General features: G+C 50.5%; 2 protein-coding genes across 2 annotated transcripts; one reads left to right on the forward strand and one right to left on the reverse strand.

Annotated features, from left to right (window-relative positions):
* CHPF2 (chondroitin polymerizing factor 2) lies at positions 1-5,373 on the reverse strand. The gene is made up of 4 exons (XM_030446465.1): positions 4,717-5,373; positions 3,532-4,096; positions 2,405-2,587; positions 1-1,511 (listed from the first exon to the last, which is right to left on the reverse strand). The coding sequence occupies exons 1-4, from the start codon at positions 4,989-4,991 to the stop codon at positions 249-251; spliced, it is 2,286 nt and encodes a 761-aa protein (XP_030302325.1). The 5' UTR covers positions 4,992-5,373; the 3' UTR covers positions 1-248.
* Positions 5,374-5,658: 285 nt separating this feature from the next.
* On the forward strand, positions 5,659-15,719 carry LOC103525554 (ATP-binding cassette sub-family F member 2). Its single transcript, XM_008490514.2, is given in 16 exon segments — positions 5,659-5,726; positions 5,961-6,129; positions 8,453-8,665; positions 9,291-9,473; positions 9,805-9,976; positions 10,114-10,209; positions 11,253-11,355; positions 11,439-11,534; positions 11,642-11,709; positions 11,711-11,759; positions 12,311-12,400; positions 12,637-12,747; positions 13,012-13,074; positions 13,501-13,629; positions 14,115-14,318; positions 15,113-15,719. Coding segments are annotated over 15 exon segments (1,869 nt in total). The 5' UTR covers positions 5,659-5,726; positions 5,961-5,975; the 3' UTR covers positions 15,251-15,719.
* The last annotated feature ends 2,843 nt before the right edge of the window (positions 15,720-18,562 follow it).

An 18,562-nucleotide genomic window follows, 5' to 3' on the forward strand; every position in this document is an offset into this window, starting at 1 on the left:
CTGGAAAAAAACTTTTATTTATTTTAAAACACACAAAAAAACAACTCCAGAAAAAAAAACCCAAAAAACAAATAAACAAAACCAAAATCCAGCCTCTCTCCATAATCCAGGCCTGTGCCTCAGAGCAGGGCTGGGGAAGTCTTCCTTCTCCCTTGACCTCACATGCCCTTCGCCCATGGCAAGGCTGGGAAGGGGATGCAAAGTGCCGAGTGTTAAGGTGCTGAGAAGCTCTTGGTGTTTCCAGTCTCTCAAGTGCTGTTGGCCTGCTCCTGCTCGAAGAGGGCCATGGCTAGATGGGAGCGGGACGCCAGCCCTTCCAAGTTACTGAGTACACAGCGGTGGTACAGCTCCTCGCTGAGCCGGGGGTTGCAGCTCCTCAGGGCATACTTCTGCACCAACCCAGGCTCCACAGCCCTGAAGAGGTGCAGGCCAGAGTAGTGCAGGAAGACATCAAACACCTCCATGCTCTCAAGGACCTCATCTCGGTCCAGGATATCAGCTGCCAACTTGGTTCGTGCTGTCATGTAGTCAGAGTTGTAGAAGCAGGCCTCAGCAAAGGAATGTCTGTCAAAATGTCCATCCCGCAGGAAATCAGTGCCAGAGGATGCAGTCTGCTCCCCCCGGTACACCAAGGCAGGGTTGAACTCCTGGAAATGGACTGGGAAGAAGACCTGCCAATTGCTGATGGTGTTCATGCGGCAGCGGTTCAGGAACTCCATGTTGATTTCTGTCCAGACACTGGCCAAGAAGAACAGTGTGTCCACAGGGTGCTTCTTTGAGACTATATCCATGAGTTTCACCTGTGACGGCACCTCAGTTTTCACACTAATCCAGGGGATTTTAACTTCTGCATAGCGCTTCTCCAGCTCTCCTACCATAGCTTTGACTCCAGCAAAAACATCCACCTGACTGACTCGCTGGGCATCATAGGGATGGTAGATGAAAAGCAGAGTCAGCAAAGCATTATCACGTGTGTCCAGTGTGTTCATAGCAAACATATCCAGGAAGTTGGCCACAAAATCCAGGTCCTGAACTGTCAGGGGCAGTACCAGTTGCACCCGAGTGGCCTCTGTCACATACGGCATGGGAATAATTTCCACTTTACTCAGGGGACGCACCAAGCTCACCCGCTTGGCCAGAACGTGATTGTGGCCTTTCTGGGTGACGGCCTCCAGCAGCAGGTCCAGGGTGTACTCCATGCCCCGGGTGGGGTCGAAGCGCCGGTAGCCATTGAGCAGTTGCTGCTTGCTGAAGCGGAGGAGGGGTTGGTACCGGCGGTTCAGCTGCTCCACTGCTGACTCAATGATCTCATTAACATCAGCCTTGCTGGCCCCAGAGAGTTCACACTTCGGGGAGCCATCAGGACAGGAGAAAAGGTGCTGCTCAGTGAAGTAGTCCCAGCTAATGACCTCAAAACGTGACTTTGGAAGGAAAGGGGCATTGATGCCCACAGGCCAAGTCAAGCCTGCCTCACCTGTGGGGGTCAGGGACGTCAGGTTCCTGATCTGCATCTGTGCAAAGAGAGAGCACACACTGACCCCACCACCTGCTCCAGGGGGTCCAGGCCATCTCCCAACCGGGCCTACTTAGAACTGTATCTTGGTAGTATGACACCAGCAGTTTTGGGTAACACAGTGTTAGAAACACTATTTCTGAGACAGAGGACTATGTCCTAACATGAGCCCGCAGCCCAGAAACACAACCGAGTCCTGGGCTGTACCGAAAGAAGTGTGGCCAGCAGGGAGAGGGGGTGATTTTTCCCCCTGTGCTCTGCTCTTCTGAGACCTCTCCTGGAGCAGTGTTGAGTTCTGGAGCCTTAAAATAAGTAGTAAATGGAGCTGTTCGAGACAGTCCAGAGGAGGCCCTGGAGCTGCTGGGAGGGCTGGAGCAGCTCTGTTCTGGAGCCAGGCTGAAAGACTTGGGGGTGTCTAGCCTGGAGAAGAGACAGCTGCGATGGGGAGACCTTAGAGCACCTTCCAGTGCCTGAAGGGGCTCCTGGAAAGCTGGGGAGGGACTTTGGACAAGGGCATGGAGGGATGGGATGAGGAGGAAGGGTTTCCAGCTGCAAGAGGAGAGATAGAGATGGGAGGCAGAAATTCCTTGGTGTGAGGGTAGTGAGCTCCTGGCCCAGGCTGCCCCGAGAAGCTGTGGCTGCCCTATCCCTGGCAGTGTTGAAGGCCAGGTTGGATGTGGCTTAGAGCAACCACAGGAGGGATAGTAGCAGTTAGCCCTGCCCATGCAGGGGGATTGAAGCTAGATGATCTTCAAGGTCCCTGCAAAACTAAACCATTCTATGACATCGTGTCTGGCTCACTCATCTACAGACAGCAGGAATCACCTTCCTTCGCTGGAAAGAAAACATGTTTGATGGAGGAGTTCCTGCTGATATCCCCCCACCACATACCTGGAGGTCCTGGATCTCCTGGTAGGCTTTGTCCAGCTGGATCCTGCTGAAGTGCTTGTGCAGCCGGTACATCAGGGTCGTGTCAGACACAGGATGCACAGCAAGAGCTGTTTGGAACTCCTCCTCTTCCTCCTTCTCTGGCTCAGTATTTTTGGCCAATTCGTAGGTGCGATAGTGCTGGCCCTGAAAAAGACAGGATACAGAGAAACTGGGAAGAAACTGAAGCTCCCAGAGAACCCTTCTCTCACATGCATTTGTCCCTCTTTCTATGCTGACTGCAGTACTCAAAGACTGTCCCCTCCCACCAGCCCATGTGCACATCCACTTGCTCCTTGTACCAATGTGCCCTTCACCCGATCTCCAAAATCCTGTGGATCAGAACCTGCTACTAGGCTGAAAGTTAAACACTCTCTGTGCTCTCTCTCCCCCAGCATCTCAGCCTTGTGGTAGTTAAGGTTTGCAGTGTGGTAGTTTAGGTTTGAAATGTGACAGTTAAGGTTTGGCGGCCGGAAGATATCGTGCTGTACGGAAAGTTGAGATAAGGCTTCCCTCCTGACAACCAATAGGTACGGGTCCCTAACACAAGCAGACGGAAATGACGATGTAAACCTAGGCTATAAAATGCGGTGTAACATAAACAATAAACGCCATGTGCCGTCCATCATATTGATGTCTGTGAGCTGATGGCCCGGACAACCTGGGGTTGGTTGCTGAGTCGTTCTTGAACCAGGTCGCCACGCCTCGTCGGAGGCAGCACAGCCTGGATCATGGGCTGCTCCCCAGTGCTGCCACAACACACAGCCCACTCCTCTGGAGCTCACAGAGAAGCCCTTTACTATGCAGCAAATAAGAGGATGAGTTCTGTCGGGCTCAGCTCACAGAAAACCTTGTGAAGGGAGAATCACAGAATCACAGAATGTCAGGTTGGAAGAAACCTCAACGATCAGCTGGTCCAACCCTACTAGTACTATAGTTTATATGAGAGTTCTCAGCACCCCAAACTTAGACTTCAAACTTTTTAGAGTGGGGGAATGCACCATTTACCCTGGGAGACCATTCAAATGTGTGACTGTCCTCAGAGTGAAAAATTTTCCTCTGTGTCCAATGGGAATCTCGGGAGGTGGTACCTGGATCTGAGACACGCAAGTGATGCCCAGAAAGTCAATGATGCAACGTCCCAGCCACTCATCTGGCCGCACGCTGAGGATTTCATTGCGACAGCTGTCCAGGTGTGGATGGAGCTTCAGCAAGAGGCTGCGGGACAACAGGTACCCAAACCCCCCATGACAGTAACGGGCCTGCTCGTCCCCCCCAATAAACTCCTCGGCTCGTCCTAGGTAAACATCTTGATTAATACTGAGATGGGTCACCAGAGCCTTGACCTGCTCAGCCTGGGCATAGGTGTCATCCTGCATGATGTAGAACCAGTCATAGTCAGACCCAAAGTGCTGGTGGATGTAGTGCACAGTCTCGTACATGAGCCAGATGGGCCGCTCGTCACCGTGGGCCACCAGCACCATGCCATGAGGCACCTTGGCACTGCGCAGCCCCGTGAAGTACAGCAGGCGGGGGAAGTGGTGGGCCACAGTCTTGTTCACTGCCACAGCCAAGCTGTTGAGGGTGGCCTTAGAGGTCAGCACAGCCACGAACAGGCGTTCATGGAATCCCAGCTCTGTCTGGATGTAGCGAGTTCTGCAAAGAACAGGGCCAGGTGAGAAACAGCTGGGTAGTAAAAAACAAAGGGTTGCAGTAACTTGGAAGAAGCCTCTGCCTGCTGGAGTTTACCAGCAGTTAAACAGTAAAGCCTTAAGGTGACACTTCAGTGAAGACTGACTAGCAAAAAAATCCCACCTTGTAAAAACACCCTTCCTTCCAGGAAACTACAACCCCACATAACTGATCTGGGATAGGAAACTATGCTTATACAGGCAAAACAAATAAAACCACAAGAGATAACTACTTGCAAGCTGCATACATCATTAATAGTTCCTGACAATTTTCCTAATGAGCACACAAGCTAATAAAGTTTTGAGGAACAATTCAATGTAGTCTGTTAGACATGAGCAGTAGAAGAACAAATATTCTCAATATTCTTGGGCAGTTTTATTGCCTTTAAAAAACAAAAGTTAACTTCTGGTTCACTTGTCTTGCAGCCCCTCAAGGTAACGATCTTGGTGTTGCATCACGGTGTCACCACAGCGCGTGTGCAAGCAGCACATTGCCCCGTGCACCCATTTACCTCACCGGAGATTCAGCGCACCAAGCGCCCCACACACACGCGGTTGTTGCCCCCTGGAGGGAGCACGTGTTACCTGAGCACTTTTTTGTAAGGCTTGTTGGGGTCCCGGTAGTATGGAACGATCCGAGGCCTGAAGTCTTCCTGGCCCGGGCCCGGCATCCCCTCCGCCGCCTCGGGCCGTGCTCCACCGGGAAGGGCCGCGGCCCGGCCCGACGCCCCCAGGCACTGCTCGTCCCCGCTGCCCTGGCTCCAAGAGGCGCGGAGAAGGCTCAGACTACAACCCAGGGACAGCCCCAGCAGCAGTGGCAGCGCGGGCCGCAGCGCGGCCACCAGCGCAGCCAAGCGCATGGCGGCGGCACCGGCCGGGATCCAGCCGTGGGCGGGCCGGTCCGCTCCGGTGCGAGCGGCTGCAGTAAGGCCCCTAAGCGCGGGGAGGGCTCGCGGAACCGCTCCGGTGATCGGAAATCCGGTGGCCGCGGGGCATGGCCGGCGCAGGGAGGGCAGCGGCAGGCGGCCGATAGAGCGCGGCAACTCCCGCCGGGGCGCACGCGTCAGCGGCCCCGCAGCTCTCCCACCTGCGGCTCTGCTACGCGCAGCCCGGGGGCGGCCCGGAGCTGGGCGCCGGAGTACCGGGGGGACACAGCGGCTATCGCCCGCCCGCCCCGCCGGTGCCACCTCAGCTTCGGCCGCCGCATCGCCGCCCGCGCGCGCTTGCGCTTCCGCTTCCGCCTCCCGCGGTGGCACTGGGACCGGCCGTTCTACCCTAGGGCGCCGTCGCCTCTATGGTACCGATGACGTCACGTGCAGCAACCCCCGCCTCCCTCCGAGAGCGAGGCGCGGGGTGGGCGGGGTCTGGACCCAGCGGCGCGCGGTGCAAGCCGGAAGGCGCAGTACCAGCAGCCGGCGGCGCGCGGCCGCCCCCGCGCGGCGAAGAGGGAGCACGGACTCCACTTCCCAGCGCCGCGCGGGCGCCTGGCGCGACTGACGCTACGCGCTCTGATTGGCCGCCGCTCCTGGGGGGCGGGCCGTGCGCACGCGGTAGCAGCTGTCCTGCTGCGAGAGAAGGAACGCGCCGAGCAGCCGGTGCGGGCCTGGCCGGGCCGGACGGCGGGGGTGGGGCAGGAGAAGCGGGCCGGGCTGGGTTGGGTTAGGCAGCGCGGGCGAGCGGAAAGCCCTTCCTCCCTCGGTTGGGCTCGCCGGTGCCGCGTGCTCCGGGGCGGGCGGTGCACGGGGCCGTCGAGGCGGGAACTGGGGCGGGGCGAGGCGGTGCGGGCCGATCGGCGCGGCCTAACGGCGCCTGTCGTACCCCCGCCGCAGCCCCTCCGCCGCGCCATGCCCTCGGACCTGGCCAAGAAGAAGGCGGCCAAGAAGAAGGAGGCGGCCAAGGCCCGACAGCGGCCACGCCGGGCCGCAGAGGAAAACGGCGATGGCGGGACGGAGCCGCAGGAGGTCCGGCCGCCGGAGGCCAACGGAATGCTGGTTCCAGGTGAGAGGCTGCCCAACCGTGTTGCCCGTCCCGCTGCGCCGGCGGGTGCTGGGTCGTGTCTCTGTGCCCCGCGGAGGTGGCAGCCCGGCAGCCCCGCGCCTCCCCCCAGGGCTTGTGCACAAGGTCTTAAACCGGGAGATGTGCTCTTCCTTCGGTGAGACCCCGTGGGCAGGGACCAGCGGCCGGTAGCGTCAGTGTCGCTGGCTTTGCCCCACAGGACTCTACGCACTCCGGCGGCGCTCTGAGGTGAGGGGCGGGCGGAGTCCTCGGCCCCTGGATGGGAGTGCTGGTGGTGCGTTTTCAAACAGATCCTGACCTATCTGCTCTTACCCGATGCCCAGACCTGATGGTTTTGTAGGGGTTTTTTGTCAGTTTTTTCGTTTTCCTGCTGCAGGAGCCCCTGTAGTGTCTGAACTCTTAACTGTTGTCTCGGCTTGTCCCTTCCCTGGGGCACACACGGTGTGCGGGGACTGAGAGCCCGGTTACCTTGATGAGGCAGACTTTGTCAACAAAGAGCTGTTGAGCGCCCCAGAGCAGGCAGGCGAGGTAAAGCCTACAGAGTGAAGAGGTATTTTTTGTCCTTACTGCAGCCCACCCGGTAACCCCGGTTGTTGGACACAGACCTCCGGGCGAGCTCACGGTGCTGTCGGCGGCTCTCGGTGTCTGGCAGAGACTCGGGGCAACTTCAGGGAGGCGGGGACGAGGTGACGGGGCTGCTCTTCCCGATGCTCCCAGGAACGCTGCTGGCGGACGAACTGGGCCCACAGACCAGGCCCTGCCGGTGACCGATCGCGGCCCGGTCCCGACGAAGGGGGCAGCCCCGGCACTGGTCGCAGACCCGGACGGCTGTGGGCGGGGTCTCTGCGCCCGCTGGACAGAGCCAGCCAATGGCCGCGAGTTCCTGGGGTCATTTGCATACCGTCCTCCTATTGGCGGAAGCTGTGGGGGGTGGGGATTACGCGTGCTTGTGCTCCCGGGACGGGCTGTGGGGCTTCCCGGGAGCTCTCGAACCGGGCTGGGCACTGGCGGGGTGGTGCAGGCAGGGCAGGTTTTGTGGGTCGGCACGTTCCTCTTTGCCGATGTTCGGTGAGGTGATCCCCTGATCGGCTCCGCTTTGAACCGCTCTGTTTGTGAGTGTCAGGTTTCTGTGCGGCTCGTGCCAGTGTCCCTGGCAGTGTTTGTTCCTCCTGGGCTGCGGCACCTGACTTGTAGCGGCTGGGTGAGCTGGAGGTCTTGAGCCTGGAGCAGAGGAGGATGAGGGGAGACCTTGTGGCTCTCTGCAACCCCCTGAGAGGAGGTTGGAGCCAGGGGGGGTCGGGCTCTGCTCCCAAGGAACAAGGGATGGGACAAGAGGAACTTTGGGCACAACTCAAGTTGTGCCAGGGGAGGTTTAGGTTGGAGCTGGGGGACAATTTCTCCCTGGAAAGGGTTGTCAGGGCCTGGCCCAGGCTGCCCAGGGCAGGGCTGGAGTCCCCATCATCCCGGGAGGGGTTTCAAAGAGGTGGTGCCGAAGCACATGGGGCAATGGTGGCTTTGGCACAGCTGGGTTAATAGTTGAATGATCTCGAAGGTCTTTTCCAACCAAAATTAATTCCATGATAATGATTTTTCTGAGTGAGTGATTTGCCAGGCGCAGCAGGTGTTCACAGACAGGGTGATAACTCTCTCAGGCCTAAACATGAACAATCTGAACATCAGGCCTCTGCTCTGAGGCATCTGTTTATCAGATCTACAATGCCATTTCTTTCTTCAAATGGCAGTGTCACACTGAAAAGTAATAACTGGACTGTAACTCAGGGATGCAACAGGAGATTATGACAGGGAAGATTTGCGTATACTGTAGGAGGAAAGGAAGAGGTGGGATTCAAGTGGACATACTAGGTTCTCAAAAAATTTGTAAGGCCTGTTACAGTGCTGCTGCTGCTTTCTTCATCTTGGCTTTCACTTAATTTATTTTCTAGCCGAGTTTTCTTTTGCCCAGCCCTTTCCTTAAGCTTTCAAGCAGTACTCTGTAAGATTTATTCCCATGCCAGTCCTTACAGCAGTGAGGGTTTGTCCCTTCATGCTTGGGTAATAATCTAGCTTGTTATGGCTGCTCACTTAGCATATTTTGTTTAGAGAGCAGGTTGAAATTCCTGTTAGACCATGTATATCCATCTGCTAAGCTGAAAAGCTGTGTTGTTGCCTCTGGAGTTCTTCAACCTGTCTGCAGAAATGGAGACACACAAGTTGTCTTTGTGACCATGGGCCACTTTGTACAGGGTCTGGTGGCTTCCCTTGTGTTTGAAAAACAGTAATGTTTCTGGTCTGTTGCTGTGTTTAGAGGTGGATGCTCTTACAAAGGAGCTGGAGGACTTCGAATTAAAGAAAGCTGCTGCCCGTGCTGTGACAGGAGTGCTGGCTTCCCATCCTAACAGCACTGATGTGCACATCATCAACCTCTCTCTGACCTTCCATGGCCAGGAGCTGCTGAGTGATACAAAACTTGAACTGAACTCTGGGAGACGATATGGCCTGATTGGACTCAATGGGATAGGTAAGCTGTGGGGCAGTGACATGGGCTTCTTGGAGCTGGGTGAAGATCTTGTCCTGAGAAGCTGGGCAGATGCTGGAAATCAGAAAGGTGGCTGGTAGACAGACATGGCTGGGACACAGCAGTTCCTGTTCCCTTGTGTCCCCACCCAGGAAGAGGGATTGTTAGGATCAAAGTATGATGTTGCTTTCTAGTTTTTGACTGTGCATTTGAATTTTTTTCTGTGGAGACCTGGGAGAGATGTCTGTAATCTGTGCATCTGTTTGATTCCTGTTTGCAGCATTTGTTTAGCAGTTTCTGTAAACACTGGTGCTGTTGGTCAAAGAATTTGCACATAGCGGAGGAGTAGGGAGTGGGGGGTTTGGCCTGAATGGGGCAACAACTGTACAATCCCTGGAGAATCCATGGAGAGGTGCAGGGTATGGGTGGGAGGGCAGACTGTGGCAGTGAGGCAGTAGGCTCTGCTGAGTCTCTTAAGTCCTATGGCCTCTTGGGCAAGAAATTCCCAAGGATTTTCTGGTTTGGGGGGAGAGAATTAACGGGATCTGACTGCATCTCATGCATATCTCTGTGACATTGTATCTCGCTGTATCCAACAGTTAATTGTGGAGTGTCTGTCTGCACACAGGGAAATCCATGCTTTTGTCAGCTATTGGGAAACGAGAAGTGCCCATCCCAGAGCATATTGACATCTACCACCTGACCCGAGAGATGCCTCCCAGTGACAAGACCCCTCTGCAGTGTGTGATGGAGGTGGACACAGAGAGGGCCATGCTGGAACGAGAGGCGGAACGCCTGGCTCATGAAGATGGTAAAGCTTCTTGGAGTCCCTGTGGACAAGGGGCATTTCCTCCATTTCCCTTCCCACCAAAAAAAAGATCTTCTTTGGGTTCCTTGGCAGAGTTGTTGCATGTTAAGGCATCTGTTTCCCCCAGCTACCCTGGAGTAGTTGAAGAGTCTTGTGGGATTACACTTCTTTGAGTGAAATTTTTCCCTGCAACTTTTTAGGAATTGTCTCAGGCTTAGGAATGGAGGGGGATAACGGTGGCAAAGCAGATGTACTGTGAGTTTTCCCAGCTGTACAGAGGTGCAGCTGAGAACCCTTTAGGGTCAGGAGTGCTGACAGGCAGGCTCTCTTTCAGCGGAGTGTGAGAAACTGTTGGAGTTATATGAACGCCTGGAGGAGCTGGATGCTGACAAGGCAGAAGCACGGGCCTCACGTATCCTTCATGGCTTGGGGTTCACGCCAGCCATGCAGAGGAAGAAGCTGAAGGACTTTAGTGGTGGCTGGCGAATGAGGGTGGCTCTTGCTAGGTGAGTGGTGCGCTTCCTGCTGCCTCCTGGGAGAATGCCTGACTCTGCAGAGCCACATACACAGTTCTAAGAACTCGGAGCAGAGATGAGAGGCTTTGAGTTACCTGCATTCACGGTCATCTCCCCTCTCCTTCCAGAGCCCTCTTCATTCGGCCTTTCATGCTGCTGCTAGATGAGCCCACAAACCACCTTGACCTGGATGCCTGTGTGTGGTTGGAAGAAGAGCTAAAAACGTAAGCATGAAGGAGTTTGCTGCTGCTATGTGTTCTGGTTTTCTGCTGTAACATCTTGTCAGCATGTGAGCACATGCCACAGGAATAACTCTATAGTTCTTTTGGCTTCATAACAATATTACAGTACAGTGACATCTTGTGCTTGCTGCTACGCCTGTCTACAGAAGGTTCTTGATGCAAGGAGCAATGAGTTCAAGACAAGTCCCTGTCTCTACCTCACTGAAGAAATGAGAAATTATGCTTTGAACTCCCTGGTTGAAGCTACTTCCTTGAAAGCCAGGAGCAGCCCTGGCAGTGTGTGTACTGACGCTGTGTGCTGTACCAGTAGCGTGAGCTTCCTAAACATGGCTTCCAGCTCATCTTTGTGCCTACTGTTCCTCTGCTTTTACAGAACTATAGTATCTGTGTGAGCCAGTATCATTTTCTAGTATGTGGGGTGACTGGTTTTCATAAGCAAAGGTAAAATGTCAAGGCTTAGGGCAGAAAGTTTAGAACAGTTGAGTTCTCTGGGTGGTGCATTAAAAGGACAGTATTGTATGATGAGCTTCTCATTTGCAAAGGCTGAACCTTTTGCACACTTGCTTTAGAAGTCACATATTTTCACAAAGTAATTTGAACCTATCTCTTTTGGGGAGGCTTTAATCAGTCATTTCACAGATTGGGAGCTGAGCCAAAGCATAGTGTACTGAGCAGATATCAGTCTGTGCCAAGGTTAACGTAAGCAGCAAAGACTGAAAGTTAGAACTGTGGTGCCAGAGGAGTAAGTAGCTCTGGTCATGTGGCACACGAGTAGCTCTTGACTCTTTGTAAGATGAGTGAGACTGTCTTATGGTGAAGAGTTTGCAGTATTTTCTTACTGCAGCTGGCTGTAGCTGCTTTACTTCAAATTTCTCAATGCATCTACAAAATGCTGCAACCTTTTTGTTCTTAATCTGACTGTAGACAGAGAGATCTGGTGCATGTAAATCCTATTTCACTATCAGGACCAATGAGCAAGAGTTCTTTTCTTAGCTTAATCTCAAACAATTTATGTGGTGCTGCAGGTTCAAACGGATCCTTGTGCTGATATCCCACTCCCAAGACTTCTTGAATGGTGTCTGCACTAACATAATCCACATGCACAACCGCAAACTGAAGTACTACACAGTGAGTAAATGGTGCTCTATGTGGCCAATAAAAACCAAGAGCTGTTCGTGAGTGTGCCTGATGTTCTGTGGGTCTCTTTCTAGGGAAATTATGATCAGTATGTAAAAACTCGTTTGGAATTAGAAGAAAATCAAATGAAGCGGTTCCACTGGGAGCAAGATCAGATTGCCCATATGAAGGTACCTGCATAGCTGCATGAACATCTTTCGACCCCTGCAGGTGGGCACCCCTGCCCCTCCTTACCCTTGTTACTGTGGTTTTCAGCTCACTCTGTGTCTTGTTGCAGAATTACATCGCGAGGTTTGGTCATGGTAGTGCAAAGCTAGCCAGGCAAGCTCAGAGCAAGGAGAAGACCTTCAAAAATGATGGCATCTGGCTTGACAGAGAGAGTTGTGAATGATAAGGTAGGATAAGACATGTGCATGCACCTAGAGATCAGTACTGGAAACATGGGCTAGATAAGCAGAATGATCTTTAGCTGACAGCAGGTGTGGCTGGTGCGTCTGGGAACAGTGGTGTATCCCTCCTGGTGCCATGGAGGGCTCTACTGGAAATAGTGTAATGCTGAAGAGTTGAAAGAGGAGGAGTAATTTTCTAGGGATGAGAAGGGGATTTGGCATATCAGTAAGCCTAATTTGCAGATGCAGAAATGAGAAATTATTGTCTTAAGGGTTGGAGAAGATAAGCGAGGATGTTCAGAGTAACTCCTACGTGTTTGAAGAGTGTAAGTCCACACTTGCTTCAAGGGGAAAGGAGTGGGGACTTGTTAGCCAGCAGATGAACTTGCAAGCAAATAATGAGAATAAATCTGTGAGTAGCTAGACAGGCTCATAAAAAGTCACATTCTGGTGCCTTGGTCTACAGATGATGTTTGTAGTGAGGCATGGTTGTACCAGAATTACTGCATTGTCTTGTGCTCTAGGTTGTCTAACAAGTGGATATTCTTTGTTAACAGACTTTGTCATTCTATTTCCCACCCTGTGGGAAAATCCCCCCTCCTGTCATCATGGTGCAGAATGTCAGCTTCAAATACACCAAGGATGGGGTGAGTAAGGAGCGTGTGGGCGGGTTACATGGAGATTTCTTGTATCCCTGCCTTGCTTGGGAGCTCAGCTTTCAGCTGAGCTTTCTGATCAGGCTGCAGTGTTTGACTAGTGGACCAACCTTCTTGGCACTGTTAATGTTGAGTCTGCTGAGGTCAAGAGCTTTACAGATGAAGCATGGAGGTTCTGGGTAGTAGTGGAAGAGTGTAATACATATCATGGCTTTTGTGCTTTGCAGCCATGGATCTATAATAACCTGGAGTTTGGGATTGACCTGGATACCCGAGTAGCTCTTGTTGGACCCAATGGAGCTGGCAAGTCAACACTTCTGAAACTGCTCACAGGAGAGGTATGATGTGCTCCCTACGTTGGCTGCCCTGCTCTGGACCTTTATTCTTGTGGTAGTCTTCAACAAAACTGCATTTAATTGCCAGAGCACCCCAGTCAGGCCTTGGAAATCCTAAGGTCCTGCTGCAACAGAGGGCTTTTTAAATCGTATTCTCTATTCAGGCTGTCTCCTCTGTGCCACAGTGGAGATGGCTGGACTCTGAATTTCTGGTATACATCAAAAGGAGGGATGTTCTGGTGAAATGCTTCTGTCTTCCATTTCTAGCTGCTTCCCACAGATGGGATGATTCGCAAGCACTCGCATGTGAAGATTGGTAGATACCACCAGGTACTCCCTACAGCGGCCACTGGGGATGTGAAATGCTGAGGAATGAGGAATCTTGCACTCTCTAACTGCTTCTAGGCCCCTTTCACCACTGCCCTTCTTTGTCTGGAAGTCTTCTGTTGTCTGAATGGGCTCTCACAAATGTTCAGCCTGAAAAGGGGCTCCATGTGATCTTTTCTGTGTAATCCCTCACCTTTTATGAGGGAGGGGTTTTCTTGTGCTTGGTGCTAAGTTTTGAAGCAGCAATCCTGCTCTTGAAATGGAGGCTCTTTTCATAACAGTTCAGCACAGTGGCTGCATTTAAGTGGGCTTTTTGGCTCTTGTGTTATGCTGCTCAGCTGGTACCAGAGGGACTTAAGGGGGGAAAGTACTTTTGGCCATGAACTGGATGGTCAGCACAGCCTGAAGCTGACTTTTCTTCTCTGGCAGCACTTGCAAGAGCAGTTGGACTTAGACCTCTCACCCCTGGAGTACATGCTGAAATGCTACCCAGAGATCAAGGAGAAGGAGGAGATGAGAAAAATCATTGGCAGATATGGTCTGACAGGGAAGCAGCAGGTGAGTGTGAGCTGTTGAGGTTTGTTTTCTGCTCATTAGGGAGGTTGAGCTGCTGCAGTTTCTGTTTCTTTACTGATGTCTGACAGTGTGGTAGCACACCACAGCATCAAAATGCTTTTTTCAAGTCCACCTTTGAAATTGGAGGAAAAAACCCACAACCATTCAAGGCTCATAGGAATTTTGCTTGCATTGCAGCAATGTGTGGGTTAGAATAGGTGATCTCCTCAGAATCTGAGTGAAGAGATGCCAAGTTGTTTCATAGTGCTAGGTCTGAGTACATTTTAATAGTAACTTGAACTAGGTTGTTTATCTCTCATTTTTGAGATGAATACCAGGCAGAAGCTTAGTCTAGGTGTAAGACTGGCTAAATATTATTCTCTTTTGACATGTAGCTGTTGGAAAGATGTGAGATGTGATACTTTGTGTTTGGGATGGCTGGCTGTAAGTTTCCCTGCAGAGCTGCAGGCAGTGTCTGTTTTTGCCAGGTGAGCCCCATTAGGAACCTCTCAGACGGGCAAAAGTGCCGCGTGTGCTTTGCATGGCTGGCCTGGCAGAACCCTCACATGCTGTTCCTGGATGAGCCCACCAACCACTTGGACATAGAAACTATAGATGCTCTGGCAGATGCTATCAATGACTTTGAAGGAGGAATGATGCTTGTCAGCCATGACTTCAGACTCATCCAACAGGTAAGAAAAGTAATGAGTTTTGTCAGAGCACCTCTATAACACTTTCTGTAATCAAAACAAGGTGTTTTGAACTGACTGGCTCTTACTCTTCTCCAAAAGATGTGTGAGTCAAAAAAACCCAAATCACTTACATGGACACGATTCCTTTGTCATGTTCACTTGATGCAGACTGAACTAGTCTAGGAAAATATTAGGTACTTGAAAGAAAAAAACCCAAACCAAAAACCAAACCAAGCAAAAAACCAAACAGAAACCAAAACCCTAGAAGTGAAGAATAACTTGAATGGAGATCATGACACACTGTGGAGGCCTTAACTAGGTTTTTTTTAATGATACTGGGGTAGTTCTAGCACAGATTTTTTTTAATCACTCAGTCTGCACAGGCAAAGGAAATCGGACCATGTACACACAAATAGCCAAGTGCTGATTTACCAGCTGTAGCTTTATGTGCACACTGAGGTATAATTGTATTTTTTAGTGTGTTGTACCCAAGCAGTTAAGATCAAAAACTACCTTTTTTTTAAAATTCCCAAGTTAGCAGGAAAGGTTTTCCTTGTTAGTGTACAAAAAATTGATGTTGGAAGATAAAGGATTCTAATATCCTGTATAAATTATACAGAAAACACCAAGTAAGATATTTCACTGCAGGTGTTTTTCTTTGGAAGTTGAGGTGTGAAAGTTATTAAACTCTTTTCTTACTACACTTCAGAGAGTAGCTTTTGGTCAATTTTATAATTTTGTTGCAATTGTAGAATGCAGCACTGTAAACCTCTTCTCCTCGTGATTGCGTTCAGGTTGCACAGGAGATTTGGGTCTGTGAGAAGCAAACCATCACAAAGTGGCAAGGTGACATCCTTGCCTACAAGGAACATCTGAAGTCAAAGCTTGTGGATGAGGATCCACAGCTCACCAAGAAGACCCACAACGTGTGAGCTGAGGAACAGTCGGTCAGGTTCTCTGGATGGAGGCTGGTGGCCGAAGTGACTCACCCATCTGCCGACTGGAACAGGACTCTGCTGCTATCTCTGTGGCTGTGTTCTAGGATTGCTGCAATACTGCTTCCCCTTGGTTTGCCTTGCACCTCTGTATCTGGACAGATCTCTTATCTCCTGATCTGGCTGCATTTGGACAACTGTTTCCCTATTTAGATGATGTCCCAACAGTGCCAGGCCCTGGAATCTCATGGTCTGGGGTCATGGGAATGGTAGTTAGGATGTCCAAGCTGCAGTGATACAGAAGTGGAGACCCCAGCCCAGCTTCTCCCGCCTCTTCCCAATTTCTGCTTCAGTTTAGATACTTCACTTCAAACTCCTCTGGCCTTGGTTTGTTTTTAACTATTATTTAACAGTATAATTAACAGATCTGCCTGAGAATCCATCAGTCAATAAAGAGGGAAGAACAGTCCTGTGTGTGTGAGCTGTCATTGTTACTGGGGCATGCTGGGGCAAATGGGCTAATGCTGAGCCTTGAGTCAGGATGCAGAGCCCCTTCTTGTGGGGTGAAGGTTCAGTTCTTCAGTGCTACCAAAGTTATAACCAGAACTTGTGGGACAGTTGGACTCTATCATCTCTAGAGGTCCCTTCTAACTCCTGACAGTTCTGTGATTATGTGTTACACAAGGTGGTGAGTACAGAGCTCTGAAGGTACAGAGCAGTGAGTAGGATCCTCACACCTCAAACCTGCTCATCCACAGAGGTAACTGGGTTTTCCAGCTAGTAACAGGAGGGGGAGCAAGCCACCTGTGCTTCTCAGTTGTTCACAGAGACAACTTGAAAGAATTGGAAGTTAGATATAAAATAGCAGTGTGTGGTCTCTACAGCAGAGTGGCTCAGGTGTATTCTTTGCCCTTCACCTTGAAGGATTCAGTAATGAGACTCAATTCTTGATTTTTGGACTGTGAATTAGGTACCTGTGCCTTTTGTATTTAACTAAACAAGACTAATCAACTAATGATAGCGTCTATTTTTGTTCTTAATAGTGTTTGTTTGTTTTGAAATGTTGGTGTTTAAACCTCACCCTGTGCCACAGAAGCTTGAACAAAATACATCTTTCATGTATTTTTAAATTAGTTAAAAGGTAGCAAATCAAACCAAGTAGCTTCGTATGATCATGTTATTTTAATTCGGACGCATGAGGAATGGCTGCACTGGCCACGTGAAAGGTTCATGTAGCCCAGTAATGTGTTCTATCAGTAAATGTTGACAGGCAAATTGAAGAATAGGACAATTATGTAGTAGTTGTACTCTTGGAGTACTTTCTTAGATGTCAACTGTGGCTCTGACTTAGGGTGGAGTGTTTTTTTTCTCCAAGTTGTGACTTTTGCTATAGAACTGCTGTGTATTGCCCATAAGACAGATGTCACAATGGGAGCTGCTCCCAGGAGTGCAAGAACAATCAAGTTTTTCAGTGTTTTTAGCAATGATTTGAGGGGGGGGGGAGTATTTTCTGATAAAATAATGAAAATTTGTTTAAATGCTGTTCAAATTCTGCAGAAAATTCTCAAGTGCGTTGAAAAGTGACTTAAATTAGTATCTCACAGTGTGGTACTCAGAAGTTAACAATGATGGAGGAAAGGCAATCAGCACATAAGTAATTATTGCAAAGGCTGATTGGTGTCACAAAAATTGAAACAAAACTAGATGAATGCATCTCTCTTCAGGTTTTTAAAATGGTGGTGAGTTGGAAAGGATTGCACTGGTGGTGTCCTGCCTGGGGCTAGAGCTGTTCATTCTGCTCTTCCTTATTTTGCAACGATAAGGCAACAACTCTTAGCGCTGCAGTTCAGATCTGTGTAGTTAAGAGACATGGTGGAAATAATAAATGTAGGATATGATCTTACACTGAGTTTTTTGGGAATGGTAAATACTGAGAAGGGCATGAGAACACTGGGATCACAGTCAGTAGAGAATTGATTTAAACCTGTTTTGTGGCAACAGTTTACTAGACTGCTGGGAAGCAGCTGTGGCAGGCCCATGTCCTGGAGGGAGACAACCATGAGCTGAGGCTGTAGCATTTTGAACTGCTTCAGTTAAGGCTTTCCTGGATATGCACAACAGCAAAACTTGAATCTAGGGAAATTATGAGAATTTCTCCTTAGTTGCTAGGATGGTCTGTGTTCTGCACTGTGTCTGCTGCTTGTAGTGTAGAAGTGAGGAGGTTGACTCTGACATAGCTACAGCCAGAAATGGCAGATACTATGTCAAGAGGAGGTTGTGGGATTCCCTTTGTGTTGCAGCACAACAAATGTAGCACAAGGATGAGTCAATCCCAGCACACAGCTTTCACAATGGACAGCCTCCAGCACATGCCATCTAGGGAAGCAGCTGGTAATTCCCCAAATCTGGGAGTTCAGATTTGACTTTATAGCTCAGTAGATGAGCCTCCACCCTCACTATGTAATGGTTCCCTGTGCTTAATGCTGAGAGGCCTGCACTTCTCCTTGTCCAACAAAAGGCTTCTGACTAAGCATTTGGTCAGAAAAACAAATTGTGAGTGTACACCTGCTGGTGCAGAGCACAGCTGCAGCTGTGGAGAGATACAGTGGCCAACAGCTCCTTTACCATGAGGGAGCCTTTGTGTGCTGTGGCCAGTGGAAGGGGTAAAACACCTCAGTTGCAGCAAACAACCACTGCAACACAGAGATCTCAGCTCCCTCCACCTCTAAACTAGCAGGTGGGTGGAATGTACAAAAGAGGGGAAAGCCCTGGGATGTTCCCTATCAATGCCTGGTGTTGCTTACTCCTTACAGCCAGTATGAATTGTCCACTAACACCTCTTGACGTTGTTAAGAAATCACAGATACCATTCCTGTTTACCAGGATAATCCTACTACCCCATACCTTCAATGCCCAAGCCATCACATATATGCTGACATCACAATTCCAGCCTGTCCCACCTGATCACCAACAGTTCATTTCTGGGGTGCAAGATCTCTGTGATACTTAGACCCCATTTGTCATGGTGACACTTGTTTGCAGTAGGGGTGGCTGCTCAGGAACCTCCCCCTGAGGGCAGGCCCAGAATAAAACTAAATTAATCAAAACGCTCTTGGCTGTACACTGGTAGAACTGGAGAAAGTCCAAGGGAGAGCTATGAGAATGATGAAGGGACTTGAGCATCTCTCCTGTGAAGAAAGACAGAGAACTAAGGCTGTTTAGCCTTGAGAAAAGAAGGCTGAGAGGGAATCTACTGAATGTCTATAAATATCTGAGGTGTGGGTGTCAAGTGGAAGTGGTACCCAGGAA

Source organism: Calypte anna, chromosome 2, assembly GCF_003957555.1.
Source record: "Calypte anna isolate BGI_N300 chromosome 2, bCalAnn1_v1.p, whole genome shotgun sequence".
Taxonomy (NCBI): domain Eukaryota; kingdom Metazoa; phylum Chordata; class Aves; order Apodiformes; family Trochilidae; genus Calypte; species Calypte anna.